The sequence below is a fragment of the Bidens hawaiensis genome, unplaced genomic scaffold (genome assembly GCF_021521415.1).
Source record: "Bidens hawaiensis isolate Kalapana, Puna unplaced genomic scaffold, B.hawaiensis_p1.1 tig00003244_1, whole genome shotgun sequence".
In the NCBI taxonomy this organism is placed as follows: domain Eukaryota; kingdom Viridiplantae; phylum Streptophyta; class Magnoliopsida; order Asterales; family Asteraceae; genus Bidens; species Bidens hawaiensis.
Window position 1 is genome coordinate 622349 of NW_027491178.1, and position 23011 is coordinate 645359.

Below are 23011 nucleotides of genomic sequence, written 5' to 3' on the forward strand. Positions count from 1 at the left end.
ATTAGTAGGGTTCGGTTCCCTAGTTCTCGAATATTAGTAGGGTTCGATTCCCTCTTCGTTACCATACAACCATACATCATACCTCGAGTATTAGTAGGGCTCGGTACCCTTTTCGTAACCATACAGTCATACATCATACCTCGAGTATTATTAGGGCTCGGTACCCTTTTCGTAACCATACAACCATACATTATCATTTCTTTCTTCTATTATCTCTATCATGTTCATACACATAAACATACATAACATACTTACCTTATACATAGCGTTACAACCTGACAGTACGTGCAATATCCGAAGATCGTTCACGTACCATCAAGCAATCATTCATACATTTCACATTATCCACATAAGGCATACACTTATCTCTTAGGATAAGTGTATTAATAAACATATTGAGTATGCACACAGCCCCGAAAACATAACAAGGAATGGGGCTAGAAACTCACCTGAACTCTGCTTCTTTTTCTGATAGCTGTAAATCCCTTCTTTAACTGAGCTCGGCTGACTGTACAAGTTACACGTATCAATACTCGCCTGATCTAATCTGGTGGCCTAGTATTAGCTTACTTTAACTTATCGCTTTTAATTTATTTTCTAATCGAACTTGGCTTTAGGCGAAGTTAAACCTCAGGCGAACTTGGCTTTAGGCGAAGTTAAACCTTAGGCGAACTTAGCTTTACAGCGAAGTTGTCATCAGGCGAAGTTGTCATCAGGCGAACTTGGCATCAGGCGAAGTTACCAGTTAGGCGAACTTAACTTTACAGCGAAGTTGCCATCAGGCGAACTTAGCTTGCAGGCGAAGTTCATCAGGCGAACTTAGCTTGCAGGCGAAGTTCATCGCTTTGAAGGCGAAGTTGCCCAGATGCAGGCGAAGTTGCCCAGACAGCCGCTGTTCGGTTTCTTTCCAGCATTTCGAGCGATTTTAACACCCTTTCTATGGTTCAATATCACCCACTACGCTTCCCGACCATTTTCGGTCGCTTATACACTAAAAAGCTTGGATCTTTAAACTTCAAAGATCAAGAATCATACCTTTTTGAGCTTGTTTGGATCTCGTTTAACTTGTTAACACAACTAATCGCTCTCTCTCTCTCTGATCTCGGTCTTCTCTCGTCCGGGCCGCCGGCGAAGTTGGTGGTGTGTGTGTGTTTTTGGAGTGTTAGAGAGAATAAGGAATGAAAGATATTTTGGGTTTAGGGGATATTTATATCCCTGAAATCCCATGGACCTAAGGCCCATTCTCATTTAACCCGTCTCCATTAATCCAACACTAGCCCGACTCATACCAACTCCTACTCTATTATTTATTTCCTGACAACCCGAGTAAACTTTCCCTCTATTAGTAAGTAATATAATTAATATCACTTTGAAACTTCGGGATGTTACATCGATGTACTTGGATTCTTCAATAGAACACACCACGTAATTGAACCTTTCTGTGAGTGATCTGAGAATCTTCTCCACTACCTTCACATCATTCATGTCTTCACCTTAGTTCTTCATTTCATTGTTGGTTGTCATTACTCGGCCAAAGTATTCATTAATACTTTCACCTTCTTTCATCTCCAAGGTCTCGAACTCTCTTCTTAACCTTTGCAATTGAGCCTTCTTCACCCTCGCATTTCCCTGGTACTTACTCTTCATGGCATCCCAGATCTGTTTTGTCGTTTCTTTATGTGTCATAGTCTTCACTATTTGTTTGTCGATGGATTGGAACAAATAGTTTTGAGCCTTCAGATCCTTTAGGCGCATAGTATCCAGGGTTGCTTGATGTGTTGCTGTGAGTTGTACCCCTTCACGAGGTTCTTCATAACCGGGCTCGATCATAACCCAATATTCCTTTGCTTTCAGCAAGGTCTTCATCAGTAAACTCCAGTGGTCGTAGTCTTCGTCAAACTTGGGAACACTTGGTACTTGAAAGTTTGAGTTTTCAGCCGCCATTTCTCTCAGGTTCGCTCTGATACCACTTGATCGGTATCACACACACTTTGCTACAATTTTCTGATACTTCCATTAAACTTCAAACTGCTAGTTATAGTTTACAAAGAAAAACAACTGCAACCTACATGTACCCACAAAACAGGACACGTTTACCACTAACAAAAAACCTAAAGACTTGGTAAACTAGACTTGATCAACAAGCCATAATAGACTCAACCTTAAAATACGATAACTGAAATATGGACCTATTAACAAGCCCATGCAGACACAAACAAAACACGTGGGCCACATCCCATTATTACACACAAGACCCAAACAACAAGTAGCAAGTAGTGGGTAAATGGTTTGTATGACTAATTATAGTTACTTTGTATTTAGTTTTAGCATGAATGAAATATTGAAAATGGTTCTCCAAAAGAGTGTCTCTATTTTTCTTATCTAATTCTTGGGAGTGTTTGCCTACTACAAAAGGTTAGGGAGATTAACCATCTCGAATCGGTTAACCATCAAAATGGTTTTGATTCTTTGCTATTCAAAGAAACTGATAGAGATGTTGGTGGATAGGTCGCTAACCATCAAAATATGAAATCGAATATTTTTGGTAATAACATGACCGAGGTAAAGGGACTGAATGCTTCTTTCAAGGCTGTCTACAATAATGGGTTGGTGAATCAGATTTCCATGGTATTTAATTTGTATCGGTACTGCACGGTAGAAACTGCACATATTTCGGTTTGTGTATGTGCAATCACGTCATCTCTACAAAAGACGTTAATGACAAATGTAACAAAAGACGGGTCGGTGCAACCGGGAGACATATAGTTCCGTTCGACCCAGGTGGGCCCGTTAAAAAGAAAAGGGATCCATATTTGTTTCCATGCAAATTTTAGTTTAAATTATAGGTTATTGTTTTCCTTATCATGCATGTTGTGTTTATTATGCTTTTTACTTTTGTTTCTAAATAAATAGGTTAGTGGAGTCATTAGTTACTGCTTAGTGGGTTGTTTGTTTCTTTTCTTTAAATGATAGCGAATCAATCGGTAACGGATATGAATCTGTTAGAAATCAAATTCAATAATAATATAGGATAGATCTAAGGTTTGATTGTGATACAGACACACCACACAAACGAACAATAGGATAACGAATTTCCAACAAAGGATACAGGCACACCACCACGATTAGAGTCTCAGGTCTAAGAACACCATCCAACTTGCCAAAGTTGAACTAGCATAGACACATACCAATCTAAATCTTGCTCTCAAGAGATAAATTAATACAATAAACATTCATAAACTCACTAACTTCCAATGCCATTTGTTCGATATATATATATATATATATATATATATATATATATATATATATATATAAAAAGAAAAGAAACAAACTACCCACTAAGCAGTAACTAATGACTCCACTAACCTATTTATTTGGAAACAAAAGTAACAAGCATAATAAAACAACGTGCATGATAGGAAAACAATAACCTATCATTTAAACTAAAATTAGTAACCGATTCGAGATGGTTAATCTCCCTAGCCTTTTGTAGTAGGCAAACATTCCCAATAATTAGATGAGGAAGATAAAGACACTCTTTTGTAGCACCATTTTCAATATTTCATTCGTGCTAAAAACAAATACAAAGTAACTACAAATAGCCATACAAACCACTTACCCAATACTTGCTAATATGACTCTAAATAAACTAACCACTATGAATATTAAACTACCCACTACTAACTCATAGACCAATTACTAATTAACTTAAATAAAGTAATAAACAAATACTAATAATTATATTAATACATGCACATGCACGTATCAATACTCCCACCCTAAAAAACGTCCTTGTCCTCAAGGACGATACCAATATGCTTGTCCCATGGTGGGCGCCATTCGACTCTCCCAACGGAATTCGGTGCGGTCTCAATACGTCGCCATGGTGGCCTCCATGCATGTCTTTCTATTGCATTCGGTTCTTTGTTGAATAATGGCAAGGCCCAATTGGTGTGTTTGTAAGAGTTGGTGGTTGGTGTGGATGCGGGTTTAGGTTTAGCCTTCGGTTTCGGTTTAGTGTTGGCAGTGGTGGAAGAGGGTTGTTTTGGTGTCGGTTTGGGGTTTGGTTTGTGGTGACGATAGTTTTTTTTTTTGGTTTTTGATGGGTGAATATGGTGTAGGAAGGGTTTTGGAGCAAACGGTTTCGATGGTGGTGTAGGAGGTAGTAGTGGCGGTTCATGGCGTAATAGTGGTGGGCGAGCAATTAGTGGTGGTGGAGGCTCTAAACCTAACTGGCGGTTAAGAAGCATGACTTGTTGGTTCTTCTCGAGAATGGTCCACAAGTTGTCGAGCAAGGACGTGATGTGAGAGTCCATGGTGGAAGGTGAGTAAGCCAATGAAAGCACCAAATGATAGTAACCGATTCGAGATGGTAAATCTCCCTAGTCTTTTGTAGTAGGCAAACACTCTTAAGAATTAGATGAGAAAGATAGACACTCTTTTGGAGCACCATTTTCAATATTTCATTCCTGCTAAAAACAAGTACAAAGTAACTATAAATAGTCATACAAACCACTTACCCAATACTTGCTAATATGACTCTAAATAAACTAACCACTATGAATATTAAACTACCCACTATTAACTCATACACCAATTACTAATTAATTTAAATAAAATAATAAACAAATACTAATAATTATATTAATATACGCACATGCACGTATCAGGTTTGGATGCTCTTGGAACATGGTTTCAGATCTAAAATATAGTAAAATAAAAAAGGGAAGTGGTGCACTGTGGCTTGTGGGTAATTAGGTATGATATAAGATTAACAATATTAATTGATTTAACTATATAAATTAATATGGTGTAAAAGTATTTTAAATTGATTAAATATGAAGTCGTAGGTGATGATGTGTAGCTAGGTTTGTAGAGGTATGTTATTTTGGAAGAAAATGGGGATTTTAAGAAAAGTTTAGAATATAATTTGACGATGATGTGACGGTTTGTATAAATTTGTTGTTGTGGATGCCGTTAGAACACGCAAAAGATATGCAACTGATTTGTCCTGGGTGGCAAGCAACAAACCTTTCTCTCAAGTATAAATAAAGTAATATAAATATATTTATATAAAAATGTGTTGGTTAGTGTGATTATAACTTGAAGCACGCCTTTAACGTTGAATGGCTACTATAAACATATTTGCCACCATACAAAGATACCATCAAAAGCCAAAATGGGCTTCAGCGTTAGTAGACGTGCACCGGAGCTCATCGTTCCGGCAAAACCCACACCCAGAGATCTGAAGACTCTCTCCGACATTGACGATCAAGAAAGATTCCGGTTGCAAATTCCTGTTATTATGGTTTACCGTAGTGACCCAAGTATGAGTAATATTAATCCAGCGAGTGTGATAAGAGAGGCGTTGGCTAAGGTGTTGGTGTTTTATTATCCGCTTGCGGGTCGGTTAAAGGAAGGTCCGGCTGGGAAGCTGATGGTCGACTGCTCGGGTGAGGGTGTGTTGTTTATCGAGGCCGAGGCGGATGTTACACTGAGTCAACTCGGAGATGCAATTCATCCGCCGTTCCCGTGTATAGATGACCTCCTATATGATGTCCCGGGCTCTAGTGGCATACTCGATTCGCCACTACTATTGTTACAGGTAAATTATGTTAGCACTAGATTAATTATTATTACGTTTTTTTTGTTTTTGTTTTTTAAACTATGTTTTAGTGTTAGCAAAATTAGTGTTGTTATATGTACACTTATTAACATGATAGGTGACACGACTGCAATGTGGTGGTTTCATATTCGCCACACGGCTTAACCACACCATGAGTGATGCAGGCGGACTCGCGCAATTCCTGTCAGGGTTAGGCGAAATAGCACGTGGTGCCACTTCACCATCAACACTACCCGTTTGGCAAAGAGAGATGCTTTGTACAAGTGAACGTGACGGACCACCCGGTCCACCCATGACACCATTTAATCATAAACTAGGATATAATACAAATGATAACATGGTACACAAGCCATTATTCTTTACCACCAATGACATTTCAGCTTTTCGTAGGCTTGTTCCAACACATCTACAAAGATGTTCCACTTTTGAGGTGCTAACCGCTTGCCTCTGGCGGTGTCGTACCATCGCTCTCCAACCCGATCCCGAAGAGGAAATGCCCATAATGTGGCCTGTGAACGCGCGCAACTTGTTAGACCCGCCTGTCCCAGTAGGATATTATGGAAATGTTGTGGCCTTTCCTGTTGCGATTTCAACCGCTCGGGATCTATGTAACAAACCATTAGGCTACGCATTGGAGCTCGTGAAGAAAGCCAAATTGGATGCCACTAAAAGCCGCATTGGATCTGTTAGAGACCTTATTGCATTTAAAGGACGGCTCCATTTTACATCTGTTAGAGGTTATAATATCTCGGATTTGACCCGAGCCGGGTTTGATAAGGTGGATTTGGGGTGGGGGAAGCCAGTGTATGGAGGGACTGCAAGAGCTAGAGCAGGGGTTAGTTTTTGTATTCCTTATACAAGCAATAAAGGAGAGTCTGGAATCTTGATACCTGTATGTTTGCCGAGCGAAGTCATGATGGATCGATTTGTTAAAGAGGTAAATAATATGTTGGTACTAGGAAAGAACGAGTTACCCGTTCTTTCCAAACTATAATTTCGACGTTGGTGACTGTGCGAGATGATTTTGAGGCATGGTCGTTTATTGTGAAACAAATACGATCTTATAAATTTATATGTATAATCGAGTGTATTACCTACGACTTCGTAACACATACCTCTATATGATGAAGTTTAGTTTCAAATTTGTATAAACACATGCGATTACATTGTTATTTCATATTTGTATAGTATTATGTTTTAAATTTCATATTATTTGACAGCTTCCTCAACTTGCTCTCTATATCTCGATCGATCTGTTTGTTTCTTTCTGTTGAAATTTGCCGACAACATCAGCAATACAAATTCTACTTCAAACATTGGTTTTGTGACTTCCATTTATGATTCTATTCTGTTATATATGCTACATCTTTATTTCTTTGTTCTCTTATTTACATTTGTTTATTTCGTTGGCTTAATTAAAGCTTACTGAATATATGACCAATAGTGTGTGAGTTCATGAAAATGTCTTATACGTTGGGTCATGCTAGAGTTTTCGGCCCAGTCCAATCAAAGTAATCAAATAAGATACAGAAAATGTGACCCAAACTTACCTCCTTCGTAATTTTGCTATTTCTTTGTTGTTTTTAACTTGTTGGTTTGGAGTTACTCCACACATGATAGAGCGTGAATTTTGTATATATTTACAGATTTACCTACTAAATGTGACATATCAAAGCATATGCGAAAATCGTTGAAGATACACAAATACTATATTCTAAATAAACTTTTTTAAAAGAAACTAGCGTTTTACCCGGCGCAACCAGATTGGTAAAATCTGGGCAATGGTAAAACCCAAACGTTATCAGTCGCAAGGGTTGAGACGGTAAGTCGACGCGAAATCGGTCATTTTCAGTCACATGTGTTATTGTAGTGGAACTAAAGCCAAAATAAAAACAAAAAAAATAATAAAAGTTGAGGTGGATCAAGTGGCGTCGGCCGGTAACACTCGGTCGTTAGTGAAACTCTAGTTTTGTCAATCTCAGGTGTTGAGACGATTAGTCTACGCAAATTCAGTTGGTTTATGTCATATTCGTTACGATATCGGAACTAAAATAAAAAAACAAAATCGGCATTTGGTAGGTTTTAGCTACATTTGTTACGGTACTTGAACTAAAACAAAACAAAATTGACATTCGATCGGTTTTTGTTACGTTTGTTACAGACCGAAACTAAACAAACCAAAAAAGACCAATAAGTGTTCGGCTAGTTTTCGTTAAGTTTGTTACGGATCGAAACTAAAACAAACTTAAAAGGACCAATCAGGTGCCGCGAAGTTGTCCAATCAGGACTTTGCGGCACCAAACTTTGTAATTATATTATATAATAATATATCAAAAGAAATTAAAATAAACATAAATTAAACACATATTAATAAATTAAATTAAATTATAAATTGATTATTATATTTCATCGTGTTAAGCGTTGCCTTTATTGTTATCTAATTATTAGTTTAATATATTACAATAATGTATACAAATATAATATTTTTTAATAAAACCACCCACTCTCCACTCACATACATATATACAAATATAATGTTTTTAATAGGATTTGTGATTGTTTAGTGTTGTGAAATAATGTATACAATATAATATTATTTTTAATGAAGCCACCCAATCTCCCCTCACATGCATATATACAAATATAATGTTTTTAATAGGATTTGTGATTGTTTGGTGTTATGAAATAAAGTGGGGGTAGGGTTAGTGGGAGGTTTTTTTTGGAGGGCGTCCGTCTCTAATAATCATTTAAAATTTTGGGTACTCTATGTTAATAACTCTACTTGTATACATAATTACTCTACTTAATTCTCATGTTTAACATGTTAATTTTATTTGTACGTTAATCTTCTCATATATATATATATATACTAGATTTTATCCCCCGTATTACGGGGGTTGTTTTATATTATTTGTTCTAATATTTATTTATTTTTTGAATTTTTATTTTTTTATTGTATGAAACTTAATACTATACTCGTGGTTTGATTATAAATTATTTCACAAATAAATGATATGTTATAACCCGGTTTAAAAGCTATATGGGTTTGATGAGACCCAAGACCCGTTTACTTTTTTTACTATAAAATTTGTTTTTTAATTAGAAATAATACATATCTTTTTTTAAATAAATCATATATTAATTTTTAGTATATCCCTACTTTATAGGATTTTTATATCAAATATTTGGTGAGATTAGTTTTAATTTAACGAGATGCTATAACCCGTTTAAGAAATATATGGGTTTGATGAGACCCATACCCGTGAGTTCGGGTCAAATGCATGAGAAGCCTCCATTTAAAAATCAAGCAAATCTGATGACTCCAAAAAAGGGGAAGCGACCAAATCGCAACAAATAGGATTTTTATGTCTTCGTTTATATATATTATAGATATATTCCATACACAATCAATTATAATAATAAATTATAATAATAATAAAATCAAAAGGGAAGCAGGCGATAAATAGTTGGCGCCACCCCCTCTTATCGCCCCACAAGTCGAGGCGGGGGGGGGGGGGGGTCTCGCCCATCATCGCCGGATTTCGCTTGGATTCGCCGCCCACTATGGGTGGCCTAATGGATCTGGGTTCGTTGCCCGGCTTCAGTCAGATGTTTTGATCTTAAGTATAAGTAAAAGTAATATATTTAAAAAAACTAATGTTTTACCCGACGTGTTGCACCGGGCAAGTCGGTAAAACCTGGGTATTGATAAAACTCAAGCGTTGAGTCGGTAAGTCGTCATGATTTTGGTTACGTGCGTTATTGTATATGAACTAAAACCAAAATATTCAATGTTTATTTGATCTGTAAACCCGAGATGGGGTAAAAAGGGGTCTCGGATATTGAGGCGTTAACTCGACACGAGTTCGATCGTCTTTTGGTAACGTTCATTACGGTACATAAGCTAAACCACGGGAAAATATAAAAATTAAGGTGAACCAATTGGCTCGCGTTGGTCGGTAAACTTGTGCGTTGGTAAAATCTGAGTGTTGTCAGTCTCGGGCGTTACGGTTGTAAGTCTATGCGAATTTGGTTGGTTTTCGTCACATTCAATACTATACTGGAATTAAAGCAAATAAAAGAAAAGGCACATAATTGGCGTTCGGTTGCCGAATTTCGTCGGTTCTCATCATGTTCATTACCGTAACATTATTAAACAAACCAAAAAACACAAACGAACGCTCGGTCGGTGAATTCAATCGAATTCCGTCGTCACGTCCACAACTGTATCTGAAGCAAAACAAACACAAAATTGACGTTTGGTAGTCATACGTTATGTCCGTACTTGACCGTAACTAAAACGAAAAAAACAAACAAACCCAAATGTCAATGACCACTAAGGTGTCTTCAAGTGGTCTAATCGTGACTTAGCGACACCAAATTCCTTAATTATTATATAACTATTTTTTTACCTGGTACAATGGTCGGTAAAACTCAGACAGTGGTAAAACTTAAGCGTTGTCGGTCTCAAGCATAGAGCCGGTAAGTCGATGTGAATTTGGTCGGTTTTGGTGACATGCGTTATTGTATCGGAATTAAAATCAAATATAAAACAAAAAAAACTATAAAAAAATGAGTTGAACCAATGTGGTGGCATGTGTCGGTAAAACTTAAGCGTTGGTAAAACCTGACCGTTGTCGGTCTCGTGCGTTGAGGCGGTGAGTCTACGGGATTAAAGCGAAAATATTGGCGTTACAACAACTCGATACGAATTCTAGCGTTATCAATTATGTTCTCATATGTACGAGAACTAAATCTAAAAAATAATATCATCATATTAAATAAATAAACAAATCTATAATATATAAAAACGAAAACATAAAAATCATACGTATCGCGATGTGGTTGCTCCCCCTCTTTTTGGAGTCATCAGATGTGCTTGATTTTTAAATGGAGGCTTCTCATGCATTTGACCCGAATTCCCGGGTATGAGTCTTACCAAACCTAGATATTCCTTAAACGAGTTAAAACATCTCATTAAATTAAAAATCAATCTCACCAAATTATTGATGTGAAAATCCTATAAAATAGAATGTACAAAAAATTATTGTATGATTTTTTTAAAAAAAATATTATTTATAATTAAGAAACAATTTTATAGTAAAAAAAATAAGCAGGTCTTGGGTTTTACCAAACCCAGATAACTTTTAAACCGGGTTATAACATCTAAGTTATTTGTGAAACCTTTTTATTATCAAACTCTAGAGATATTATAAATTCCATTACAATAAATAAAGCTAAACCCAAAAATGTATGTAAATATTAATAACGAGTAATGTATAACCGTCCCCGTAACAAGAAGGATAAAAACTAATAAAATATAATTATAAAAACCTAATACAACCATCAATACAACACATAGATAAAAAAAACAAACAATAAAGGTGCTACATAGGGACTTGGACTTGTTAGCATATCAAGAATTAGGAAGCATGCCATCTTTCTCGATCATACTAATTTATAATTATAATATAATATAATATATAATATAATATATTAAATAATTATAATATCAATAATGATACGGTAGTTAGCATGATTGATATTTGAAACACGCCTTTAACGTTGAATGGCAACTATAAACAGATTTTGCCACCATACAAAGGTGCCATCCCAAGCCAAAATGGCCTTCAGCGTCCGGAGACATGCACCGGAGCTCATCGTTCCGGCAACCCCCACACCGCGAAAATTCAAGCCTCTCTCCGACATTGATGATCAAGAAAGATTCTGGTTGCAAATTCCTGGTATATGGATTTACCGTAGTGACCCAAACATGATAAACATGAATCCGGCCAATGTGATAAGAGAGGCTCTGGCTAAGCTTCTGGTGTTCTACTATCCGTTTGCTGGCCGGCTAAAGGAAGGCCCGGCCGGGAAGCTGATGGTGGACTGCTCGGGCCAGGGTGTGTTGTATATCGAGGCCGAGGCGGATGTTACGTTGAGTCAACTCGGGGATGCAGTTCATCCGCCGTTCCCGTGTATGGATGACCTCCTTTATGATGTCCCGGGCTCCAGTGGCATACTTGATTCGCCACTACTACTGTTTCAGGTAATTAAAGTCACGTATTAAAAGGAAAAGTTCTGTCTAAAATAAACATTAGATTAATTATTATGACGGTGTAAGTTTGAAAAACCATGCATGTTTTAGTGTTACTATAACTATTAAATACTCTTAATGGCGTACCTACTTTTTTTGTAGGTGAGTCGGTCGACCCCTGTGAAAATAATTTGTCTAATTAAATTTGAGTTTACTATAAACAATTTTTTATACAAATGTGAGTTCAAATACCTGTCAATCTATACCAAATTTTTAAATCCAATTCCCAAACTCCCAACCCAATCCACATTTAATTTAAGAAAAAAAGGGTTCAAATAACGCAAGTAATATGTCAAGTGAGGTTAATGAATTAATAGCTTTAATTATAAAAGCATATGTTCCGGCTTTCTATATACATTGTTTTAGTCACCAACATCATTTGTCTTGGTATATCGTTTACTGGAATTTGGCTCTTGTGTTACCCATAACAACCGTGAGCATTATAAGATGCATTTCGGAGATGAAGTACATGAAGTCTGATTTGCATAACTGGATGGGTGATAATAATTTAAATAAAAATAATAGTTATATTTATTTCATTAAATAAGACTTGTTTATTAATATCAAACTAAGTGATATTTTAGTTAGATTTCAAAAAAAAAAACCCAGTAAAAAACAACTTTAGATATATTATATTTTAATTATGTGTTTCAAATTAAGTTTCATGTATCATTTTAGGTTATATGATAATTTGTTTCAAAAACCTTTTTTTTATATATAGGATCCCGACCCGATTTGACCCTACTGGAATCACCGAATCAGAGCAAAAAAATTATATAACGATTACCTGACTTGAATAACATGATAATCGAACTGAAAAAAAATGATATAGAGATAGTCAACTGGATGCCGAACCAAAAAATTTCCAGCCCTATGAAAATTTTTTTTTGTTAACCGGCGACTACTCTAATGTTTCTTTTACGCTTCTCACGTTAAAAGTGTTTGTATTTGATCTGAACACATTTTTGAATGAGAAATTTTTTATTGGTAACAATAGGTGACACGACTGCTATGTGGTGGTTTCATCTTCGCCACACGACTTAACCACACCATGAGTGATGCAACCGGACTTGTACAATTCGTGTCCGGGTTAGGTGAAATAGCACGCGGTGCCACGTCACCATCAACACTGCCTGTTTGGCAAAGAGATGTGCTTTGTACACGTGACCGAGCACCCCCGACAAAATTTACTCATCAACTAGGATATGCCAAGGATAACATGGTACACGTCATTGTTCTTTACCACCAATGACATTTCGTCTTTTCGTAGTCTTGTTCCGACACACCTACAAAGATGTTCCACTTTTGAGGTGTTAACCGCTTGCCTCTGGCGATGTCGTACCATAGCTCTCCAACCTGATCCCGAAGAGGAAATGCCCATAATGTGGCCTGTGAATGCGCGTAACTTGTTAAACCCACCTGTCCCGGTAGGTTATTATGGAAATGTTGTGGCCTTCCCGGTTGCAATTTCAACCGCTCAGGATCTATGTAACAAACCATTAGGCTACGCATTGGAGCTTGTAAAGAAAGCCAAATCGGAGGCCACTAACAAACGCATTACATCTGTTGATGACTTATTGGCATTTAAAGGACGACTCCATTTCACATCTGTTAGAAGTTTCTATGTTCCTTATACAAACAAGAATGGAGAGTTTGGACACCTGGTACCCGTGTGTTTGCCTAGTCAAGTCATGATGGACCGATTTGTTAAAGAGGTAAATAATATGTTGGCGCAAGGGAAGAACAAGTTACCGGCTCTTTCGAAACTGTAATTTCGATGTTGGTGACTACAAATAATAATAATTATTGTTTATATGCATAATTAAGTGTTGTAACACATTATATGCCATATATATGTTGTGTTATTTTTTTAATTTTTTTATATGCATTTGATTATTTCTTTGGTTTGATCATGATCATCAAGTGTTTGGTAAAATTCCCAAAAGTGAGTGTTAATGTGCTAAGTCAAATCTATTTGAGTTTTGAGTAGGTAAAGAACATAATGTTCTTGGGCCACTTTAAAGTAAAATGAACGGGCAGTTTTAGAGACTTGGATTCACCGATATGCTCTTTTGATTTCCATGCGCAAAATCCTTCATAGTTTAACCAGAAAATGATGGCTGCTTCTAATGGATTGAACCTCAGCTATGAATGAGTCGTTAACCTGCCCAATGCAGACGCTTTAACAAACACACAATACCAGCAGTCACCTGTCAAAACACCACTTTTTTTTTTCTGTAATATGAACTTCGATTTTCTCTCATATCCAAGTTTAAAGCCTATTAAATATGGATTTTATTAAATTTCCAAATTGTTATAATATTATTGATCCTTTTACAAATAATCAAAATAATCATATAGATTATAGCGGACTCAAAATATTTTAACGTGCTCTGATATAAATACATAACTAATAATATCGTAGGCTTTACTCGTTTCAAACAGTTTATCTAAGCCAATGCCCCATAAATCTTTTTTCAATCTCAAGTTCTATTCAATTATTATTTATTTAATAATATTTGTACACACACATGTATTTATGTAATTATGAATATACTAACAAAATGATAACAAAATACATAAAATTTCACCATAATTTAATTTTAATTTTATCACAATATTGTACATAACTAATATATTTTACCTAGCGAAATTATGTATATACTAACAAATTATATTTTATCTATAACAAAATACATAAAATTTCACCCAAATTTAATTTATGTATTAGTTATGTCACATACTCGGATTAAAAAAATTTCTTGCCACTAGTCCCATATATTTCACCCTATTTTTTGACAATAGCAATTCAAAAAAACTTAATTTCGTCAAATTTATTTCAAATTTCAAACTAATGTTTTAGAGATTTTAATTGAAAGAAAGATGCGGGTCGATTGATGTAAACCTAACTCGAAATGATGATTTTTGTTAGTTGGAAATTTAAAAACCCAAATGAATCACCGTTTTTAGGTAAGTTTACGTCAATCGGCTCACGTCCTCTTTTCAATCAAAATCTCTAAAACATTTGTTTAAAGTTTAGCCCCTTAATTGTTTTTTAACGGGGTCCAATGATCAAAAATATGGTGAAAGGTGATCATGGCAATAAATTTTTAATGTGAGATTACTATTGTCCAGCCGTCCAAAAAAATTTAATTATTGAAATCAAATTTTGTATTTTATCATAGTTTTAGACATCACAAATAATGTTTCTTACTAACTATTTATTATTATATTAAAAGGCAGATCAAGTTGAAAAGCTCCCTTAAACAACCATAACAATAATAATAATATTAAATAATAATAACAATAATAAGTGAGACCAGTCCAACAAGGATTCCGGTGGTTTTCGATCTAACTTTCACACCTAAATCGTCGCCCAAATTAGTTATGGCCTCCCCGTTGATCTTCAGCGTCCGGAGACATGCACCAGAGCTCATCGTTCCCGAAAAACCCACACCCAGAGAACTGAATCTCTAACTATTGGTGGGGCAACTTTTTTTTTTTGAGGGTGGAGGGATATTTTCATTACTTTTTTTAGAAACGTTGTCACATACTCACAGTATTAATACATAACTAATAATATCGAAGGCTTGACTCGTTTCAAACTGTTTATCTAAGGCAATGCCCAACTCATAAATCTTTTGTCAATCTCAAGTTCTATTCATTTATTATTTATTTAATAATATTTGTACGCACACATGTATTTATGTAACTATGAATACTAACAAAATTATATTTTATCAACAAAATACATAAAATTTTACCCTAATTTAATTTCAATAATCTCACATGTTTTTATTTATAACAAAATATTTTATCACATTATTGTACATAACTAATATACATTATCTAACAAAAGTATGTATTTATGAACAAAATTATATTTTTTCTATAACAAAATACATAAAACTTCACCCCTAATTTAATTTATGTATTAGTTATGTCACAACTCATATTAAAAATTTTCTTGCCATCATTCCCATATGTTTCACCCTATTTCTTTGACATTAGCCCCCTATTCAGAAAAAATAAATTAACTCTGTCAAGTTTTTTCAAATTTCAAACTGATGTTTAAGAGATTTTGATTGAAAAAAATATATGAGTCAATTGATATAAAACTTACTTCGAAATTGTGAATTTTGTTAGTTGGAAATTAAACCCAAATTGAATAACTTTTTTAAGGTAAGTTTTACGTCAATTGACTCACATACTTTTTTCTATCAAAAGATTTAAAACGTCATTTTGATGTTTGGCTCATAAAATGTTTTTTAGTCGGGTCTAATGAGAATAAAATATGGTGAATGTAAGACTGGTGGCAATAATTTTTTGATGTAAGATTATTATTGTCTAGCTGAAAAAGAAAACAAATTATTAAAATTAAATATTCTAAAATTTAATTATTTTATCTTTATCATAGTTTTATATATCGCAATTAATGTTTCTTGCTAACTATTATTATCATTATACAAAAAGACAGCTCACGTACGTTGAAAAGTCCCCTTAAACAACCAAAACATAATAATAATAATAATAAGAATAATAATAATAAGCATTCCGGTGGTTTTCTAATATCAGCTTTCACAACAAAATTAGTTATGGCCTCCCCATTGACCTTCAGCGTCCGGAGACATGCACCGGAGCTCATCGTTCCGGCAACCCCCACACCTCGAGAACTCAAGCCTCTCTCCGACATTGACGATCAAGAAAGATTCCGGGGTTATGGGTTTACCGTAGCAACCCAAACATGAATCCGGCCAGTGTGATAAGAGAGGCTCTGGCCAAGGTATTGGTGTTTTATTATCCGTTTGCGGGTCGGTTAAAGGAAGGTCCGGCTGGGACGCTGATGGTGGACTGCTCGACCGAGGGTGTGTTGTTTATCGAGGCCAAGGCGGATGTTACACTGAGTCAATTCGGAGATGAAGTTCAGCTACCGTTCCCTTGTATGGATGACCTCCTTTATGATGTCCCGGGCTCTAGTGGCATACTCGATTCACCATTGTTACTCATTCAGGTTATCATTATTATTATTGTTATTATCATTATTATTATTATTATAGCTTTTTTTGGAAGGAGATGGATCGGCACAAATAGTTTTTAACGTGAAAAATGATCTAAACACTATTAGAGTAATTGTTAATAATAATTAAGCTCTAGTTCCTACTCGGTCAAAATCGATCATAATCTGATAAAATTGATCGATATGTCTAAATGAAGAAATATTTAATTTAATAACAAAATAAAAATTTAACTTAATAAAAAAATAAATTTACTTTTTTTTTCTTTCATCCTTCTTATATTTGCTATTATTCACCATAAAAAAAATCGTTGTAATGCACATATGCAATACATCGTCTTTTTTTAGTGCATATGTGCACTAATGTGTATTTTGATATGTGCAATATTGTTGAATAGCAAATATGCAATTGCTTGTATTGTATATGTGCAATAGTGTTATATTATTTACAAAAAAATCGATATAGTTCATATGTGCATTAGTGTTGTATTACATGTATGTGTTAGTGTGTATTGCATAAAATTATTAGTGTTGTATTTGTGTATATTAAATAGTGTGTATTGTATAATGTAATTGTGTTGTATTATATGCAATAAAACACTATTGTGTATACGTAATACATATTAGTGCACATATGCACTACATCGACATTTTTTAGGAACAATAATCTTATTAGAAGGAAAGAAAAAAAATCACAAGATATTTTTTTTAAAAAGTTAAAAATAATTCTTTATTAGTTCTCTAGTTTTCTTTTTATCGTTTCTTATATTTATAACTATAACGTTACAAACAATCATTTTTTTAAATGGCTAGTACGTTTTGATATATTCATAGGTGACACGATTGCAATGTGGGGGTTTCGTTATTGCCGCCTGATATAACCACACCATGTGTGATGCAGTCGGGTTCGTACAATTCATGTCTGGGTTAGGTGAAATAGCCCGGGGTGCCACGACACCATTAACACTGCCCGTTTGGCAAAGAGAGGTGCTTTGTACAAGTGACTGTGACCGTGCACCCAAGAGAACATTTACTAACCAACTAGCATATTCCAAGGATAACATGGTACACAAGTCATTATTCTTTACCGTTGATGACATTTCAGCTTTTCGTAGCCTTGTTCCAACACACCTACAAAGATGTTCCACTTTTGAGGTGCTAACCGCTTGCCTCTGGCGGTGTCGTACCATCGCTCTCCAACCCGATCCTGAAGAGGAAATGCCCATAATGTGGCCTGTGAATGCGCGCAACTTGTTAAACCCGCCTGTCCCGGTAGGATATTATGGAAATGTTCTGGCCTTTCCTGTTGCGATTTCAACTGCCCAAGATCTATGTAACAAACCATTAGGTTATGCATTGGAGCTAGTGAAGAAAGCCAAATCAGACGCCACTAAAAGCCGCATTGGATCTGTTAGTGACCTAATTGCATTTAAAGGACGGCTACATTTTACATTGTTAGAGGTTATAATATCTCGGATTTGACCCGAGCCGGGTTTGATACAGTGGATTTGGGGTGGGGGGAAGCCAGTGTATGGAGGGACTGCAAGAGCTAGAGCAGGGGTTAGTTTTTGTATTCCTTATACAAACAAATAAAGGAGAGTCTGGAATCTTGATACCTGTATGTTTGCCGAGTGGAGTCATGATGGATCGATTTGTTAATGAGGTAAATAATATGTTGGTACTAGGAAAGAACGAGTTACACGCTCTTTCAAAACTATAATTTCGATGTTGGTGACTATGCGGGATGCTTTGAGGCGTGCTCGTTTATCAGGAATCAAAAGTTTATATGTATAATGAAGTGTATTACATGCGACTTCGTAACACATTATATACCATCATAACCCTATACGGCTATATGATTAAGTTAAGATTTCATATTGTATTATTAAATATATGATTTAAATTTCGATTTCGTGTTTGTATACATATGATACTATGAAGTTGATACTTGAATTAGAAGAATGACTTGCATTAATGAAGCTAAATACAATTTTTTATTCTACTATCAATTGATCTCATGCGACATCTTCAACCACAATACAGTTTTTTGTTCTTTTTGTCATCTTTAAAAACTATCCTTGGTATGCACACACTAATATCAACAACCAACAAACTAACACAAGACAATAGCATCCCATTATTCCGCCTTTTCGGTCGCTAAACGAATTCCTTAGCTCCCCGTTCTTTCGTTCTTCCACGACACGCCCGCTGGTTTTTCCGTAATAGAAATCGAACTCCTACTGCGATTTTCCTCCTTGGCTAGAAAGAGTGTCCGAAACAATAAAACACAATCAAATCCAGGTTGAACCACCTGCTTATGCTCGATCGAGCCTTCAACACTCGTTGCCAAAACAGTTAGTGCTTAAACTAATTTCAATTTATAAATGGTATTCTCATTCACGAGTGACACACCACGTCAATTGTTTTGTATACCATACAAAAATTAAAAGATGCCAACAGCACTTTTTTTCACCGACTTGAAGACTAGTTCACACAATATAATCCCAACTAATGCTAGCAACCGTAGACTTCACGGATTAAACTCACAAACCGAGTTCATCGGTGTCCACCTTGCCGTTCACCACCATCACTAAAAAGAATAAACACAAAAGCAAAACCACACCTCCTTCATAGCCGTCGATTACCACCAAACCAGCCGTTGTTGACCAAACTCCTCTCCCCAGCCCCTAACGTTGCAGGGGTTGTTCCTTCGCTTGAGGTTGACTCTCAAAACCGCCAACTCCAAACTCTGATACCAATTATTGGATTGTTCGACTCTTTTTATTATTAATCAACAAAAACGCACAAATTAGAGTACTCCTAACCATCTAGGAAACCAAATAAATTAATAAAAATAACAAAATTTTATTCCTAATTAAAATATAAAAAAACTCAGTAAATAATTCACCAAGAATTACCTATAACCTGTTTGATGTTTATCTTCTAAATTCAAAATTAACGTTTTCAATAGTGTCATATAATATACACACATACAATGTCATATATATTATGTAAATTCGGTTATGAATGTGTCAAACACGTTCAACATATAAGAAAAACCAAATTTAAATCTTAACTGTTTAACATGTAATCTTAAATAGTAAAATCAAATAATGTTTAATATATGTGTGACTATCAACAACATTTTAATGACCTATCTAGGAACAAAAATAGATACCGAGACTTCATTAATAGAATGTTGAGATAATCTTGATCTTGACCCAGTAGAAGAGCTATACTCATGTAGGAGCGGCATTTCAGGATTAATGTTATTGTGCATGAAAAATGCAGGTTCTGCTGGCACGGGAAGCGTGATAGAGAAACTATTAAGCATATGAATAACTGAAGCCATGGTTGGCCTATCAATAGCATTTTCTTGAACACACAATAACCCAATGTGAATAACTCTAATGATGTCATCTAACGAACAAGATCCAGTCTTCAGTATAGGATCAATTATGTCTGATGTTGTTCCATTCCTCCAACTATTCCATGCCTAAAAAGGTATTAGTAATTTTGGTTTTCAGGATTCATACAAATCAAAGATAACTTTTTCATCAAGAATACATTTTCCACATAATTAATATGATCCTGTAGGTAGAAAGTTTATATGGATACTTACTATGCCAAGAAGATATTCTATGTTCTCTCCACTCAGGAAACGTTTGTTCTTTTGACCTGCTATCACCTCTAATACCAACACTCCAAAGCTAAAAACATCGGACTTCACTGAGAATTGACCATGCAGAGCCTGAATGCCATATAACCACTATAATTCATAAGGTGAAAAGTTAGCACTTTCCTGTACACAAACTCATACCGACACATACGCGTTTTGAGTATTTGAAATTAGTTTTTGGTAAAATAAACTTAGCCGGTAATGTTCCCATACTACTTTCTTAAGGAGGTGCATGTACTTACTACGTTCCAACAATTCGACTTGTGTCTCCTCGCGTTTCGTCAGTATTAAACAATCTTGCCATGCCAAAATCAGCAATTTCGGGATTCATTTCTGCATCTAGCAATACATTACTTGCCTTCATATCGCGATGAATTATCCTTAGACGTGAATCTTCATGAAGGTATAATAGTCCCTTTCCAATGCCTTTGATGATATTATATCGTTTTTCCCAGTCAAGAAGTGTACGTTTAGTTGGATCTAAAACACCAACATTAGTAATAAATCCATTACAAAAAGTTCTATTCAATAGAAAAGATATATACAATCGGATTATATATGGTAGTTAATCACACAGCCTCAAAAAACCCCAGGGCTCATTTGAAAGTGGGATATATAACTAATGGGTCCATCCTATATAGAATTTACAATATTACACAGACTTAGTTGGAACAAGAGGAGAGCAGATGTGTAGGTGTGCTCTTAAATACTTACCGAATATAAATTGAACAAGACTCGCATTTGGTAGCAACTCGTAAATGAGAAGTCGTTCACTTCCTTCTATGCTGAAACCTAGTAGCCTAACCAAATTACGATGTTGAAGTTTTGCAACTATCAACACTTCATTCTTAAATTCTTGGTCACCTTGTCCAGAATCCCGTGCTAGTCTTTTTACTGCTACTTGGTTCCCGTCTTCAAAGGTACCCTGATAATAAAGTTAAATCAACAGCATATATTATATTTTTGTTCTGTAAGCCTTTATATGTAGAACATAAAATCGTGTCTTTTTTATTGATGCTAGTAGTTGAATTGAAAATTTAGATATAGATCAGAATCTGTTTACACTTTAAAACGAAGATAAGTTTGTTAACATTACTAAATAGCTTTGACTCTTAAACAAATTTATCTTTACTCTTTTAACCGCAAACAATTTTATGTTGATACACGCTAATTATAAGTGCAGACATCTTTTTTGTATTCTTTTGATTTATAAATGTAAATATCAAAACTGTGAAAAATTAAGTGTGTTATATTTATATTTATATTTATATTTATATTTATGTTTATAATCATTAAATATGAATGGGTATATACCTTGTAAACTGCTCCAAATCCTCCTTGTCCGAGCTTATTTTCTTCAGAAAAGTCATTAGTTGCTGCTTTAACCGTACTAAAGTCGTACTGAAAGTATTCAGCTGTGCCAATAGTAATATAAAGTTTCAACTATAAGATAGACAAGTCCAATTAAGCTAATATGTTGTTTATTAGCAAATTGCATGGCTTTCACTTGCAGTCTCATAGTAGAATTTTTTATTTATTTATGATTATAATTTGAGTGTTTAAATTATAAATAAGAAAATTAATTAAGAATATCAACGGCTCTAGATCCACTATGCATTAGTCATTTAGTCCTTTAGAGTTCCACCTATAAATTTTAAGCTGCAAATTTAGAACTTGTCAACTTACTCTCAAGACTTTCTGGGGGAGGTGGCCTCGATTGCCTTTTCTTCTTCCTATATCTCATAAATATACAAATCGAAGCGACTGTTATAATAGCGATGACGGTCACAGTAACAGAAATTAATATCACAGTCCTAGTAGTGTTATTCTTTTTCCCTGAAAAAACAGAAAGTGTTGCCATGAGATAAGTAAAAAAATCAAGTTAACGAAGAAAGTTGCAAAAGGAATTTTTTTAAAAATGATGGAATGTAATTAATAAACACTTACAAAAAAAATAATAAGTAAAAAAAAAAATTTTGAACATCATTTGGAACTATCCTAATACGGTGAGTTTTTCTAAGACGGGATATCAATCGTTCATACTAAGTTTGAAGTTTCAAGCCTGATACACCCAAATACATCATCAAGGAGAAAACCCACCACCTTGGAAAAAACCCTCTCAAAGTCAGGTTTCGAGCTTAAGACCTTAAGATTCAAAATTTAACCATCACCTACCCCATGACATTAGACCATATAGGGCCAATTGCTAAAACTTATAAATTAAGACAGAATTGAAACTTATTATAATTTAAAGTGTTAGACAAAAGATAACGACAACGTTGTAGAAAATTTTGTCACAACGATAATGTGACATTCGTTAATTTCGGGTCTTGCCTATATTCGTTTAACATGTAAACCGACCCGTTTTGTAAACCGAAACTCATGATATATAATATATTGGATTTTTATGTTACCAAATCATTCTCATTTGTTTAATTTGAAAAACCCTTTTTACGGATTCGAAAACGGACCTAAAATGAGCAAATTACATCAAAAACGAACTTCTGGACGCACAAACGAACCACAAAAGACGAGCTGGGCCAGCTACCCTCCCCCCTGGGCACGCCGCGTCACGCGATCAGAGGGAAAAGG

At 35.1% G+C, this 23011-nt stretch overlaps 2 protein-coding genes and 2 pseudogenes across 4 annotated transcripts; 3 read left to right on the forward strand and 1 right to left on the reverse strand.

Moving 5' to 3' along the window:
- The first annotated feature begins 2553 nt into the window (after nucleotides 1-2553).
- Nucleotides 2554-6631, forward strand: LOC143622871 (benzyl alcohol O-benzoyltransferase-like). Its single transcript, XM_077093895.1, has 4 exons — nucleotides 2554-2741; nucleotides 4125-4307; nucleotides 5113-5608; nucleotides 5727-6631. The coding sequence occupies exons 1-4, from the start codon at nucleotides 2554-2556 to the stop codon at nucleotides 6621-6623; spliced, it is 1764 nt and encodes a 587-aa protein (XP_076950010.1). The 3' UTR covers nucleotides 6624-6631.
- Nucleotides 6632-11174: 4543 nt separating this feature from the next.
- Nucleotides 11175-13498, forward strand: LOC143622790 (benzyl alcohol O-benzoyltransferase-like; annotated as a pseudogene). The gene is made up of 2 exons (XR_013151780.1): nucleotides 11175-11678; nucleotides 12724-13498. The product of XR_013151780.1 is annotated as a benzyl alcohol O-benzoyltransferase-like (transcript).
- A 2809-nt stretch (nucleotides 13499-16307) lies between these two features.
- Nucleotides 16308-18671, forward strand: LOC143622789 (benzyl alcohol O-benzoyltransferase-like; annotated as a pseudogene). The gene is made up of 2 exons (XR_013151779.1): nucleotides 16308-16737; nucleotides 17575-18671. The product of XR_013151779.1 is annotated as a benzyl alcohol O-benzoyltransferase-like (transcript).
- Nucleotides 18672-19884: 1213 nt separating this feature from the next.
- LOC143622872 (cysteine-rich receptor-like protein kinase 10) lies at nucleotides 19885-21938 on the reverse strand. The gene is made up of 7 exons (XM_077093896.1): nucleotides 21927-21938; nucleotides 21734-21862; nucleotides 21134-21344; nucleotides 20665-20899; nucleotides 20539-20542; nucleotides 20363-20491; nucleotides 19885-20236 (listed from the first exon to the last, which is right to left on the reverse strand). Exons 1-7 carry the CDS (start codon nucleotides 21936-21938, stop codon nucleotides 19895-19897), a joined length of 1062 nt encoding a protein of 353 aa, XP_076950011.1. The 3' UTR covers nucleotides 19885-19894.
- Nucleotides 21939-23011: the final 1073 nt, after the last annotated feature.

Bases quoted from the DNA above. Each gene is read 5' to 3' on its own strand.
- LOC143622871 (XM_077093895.1), top strand. From the start codon at position 2,554: ATGACCGAGGTAAAGGGACTGAATGCTTCTTTCAAGGCTGTCTACAAT. The intron at 2,742-4,124 runs GTCGGTGCAACC...AATATGGTGTAG, and splicing joins ACAAATGTAACAAAAGACGG to GAAGGGTTTTGGAGCAAACG. The intron at 4,308-5,112 runs GTGAGAGTCCAT...TATAACTTGAAG, and splicing joins TTGTCGAGCAAGGACGTGAT to CACGCCTTTAACGTTGAATG.
- LOC143622872 (XM_077093896.1), bottom strand. The intron at 21,345-21,733 runs GTATATACCCAT...CTTTATTATCAG, and splicing joins GATTTGGAGCAGTTTACAAG to GGTACCTTTGAAGACGGGAA. The intron at 20,900-21,133 runs GTAAGTATTTAA...TTGGTGTTTTAG, and splicing joins TCTTGTTCAATTTATATTCG to ATCCAACTAAACGTACACTT.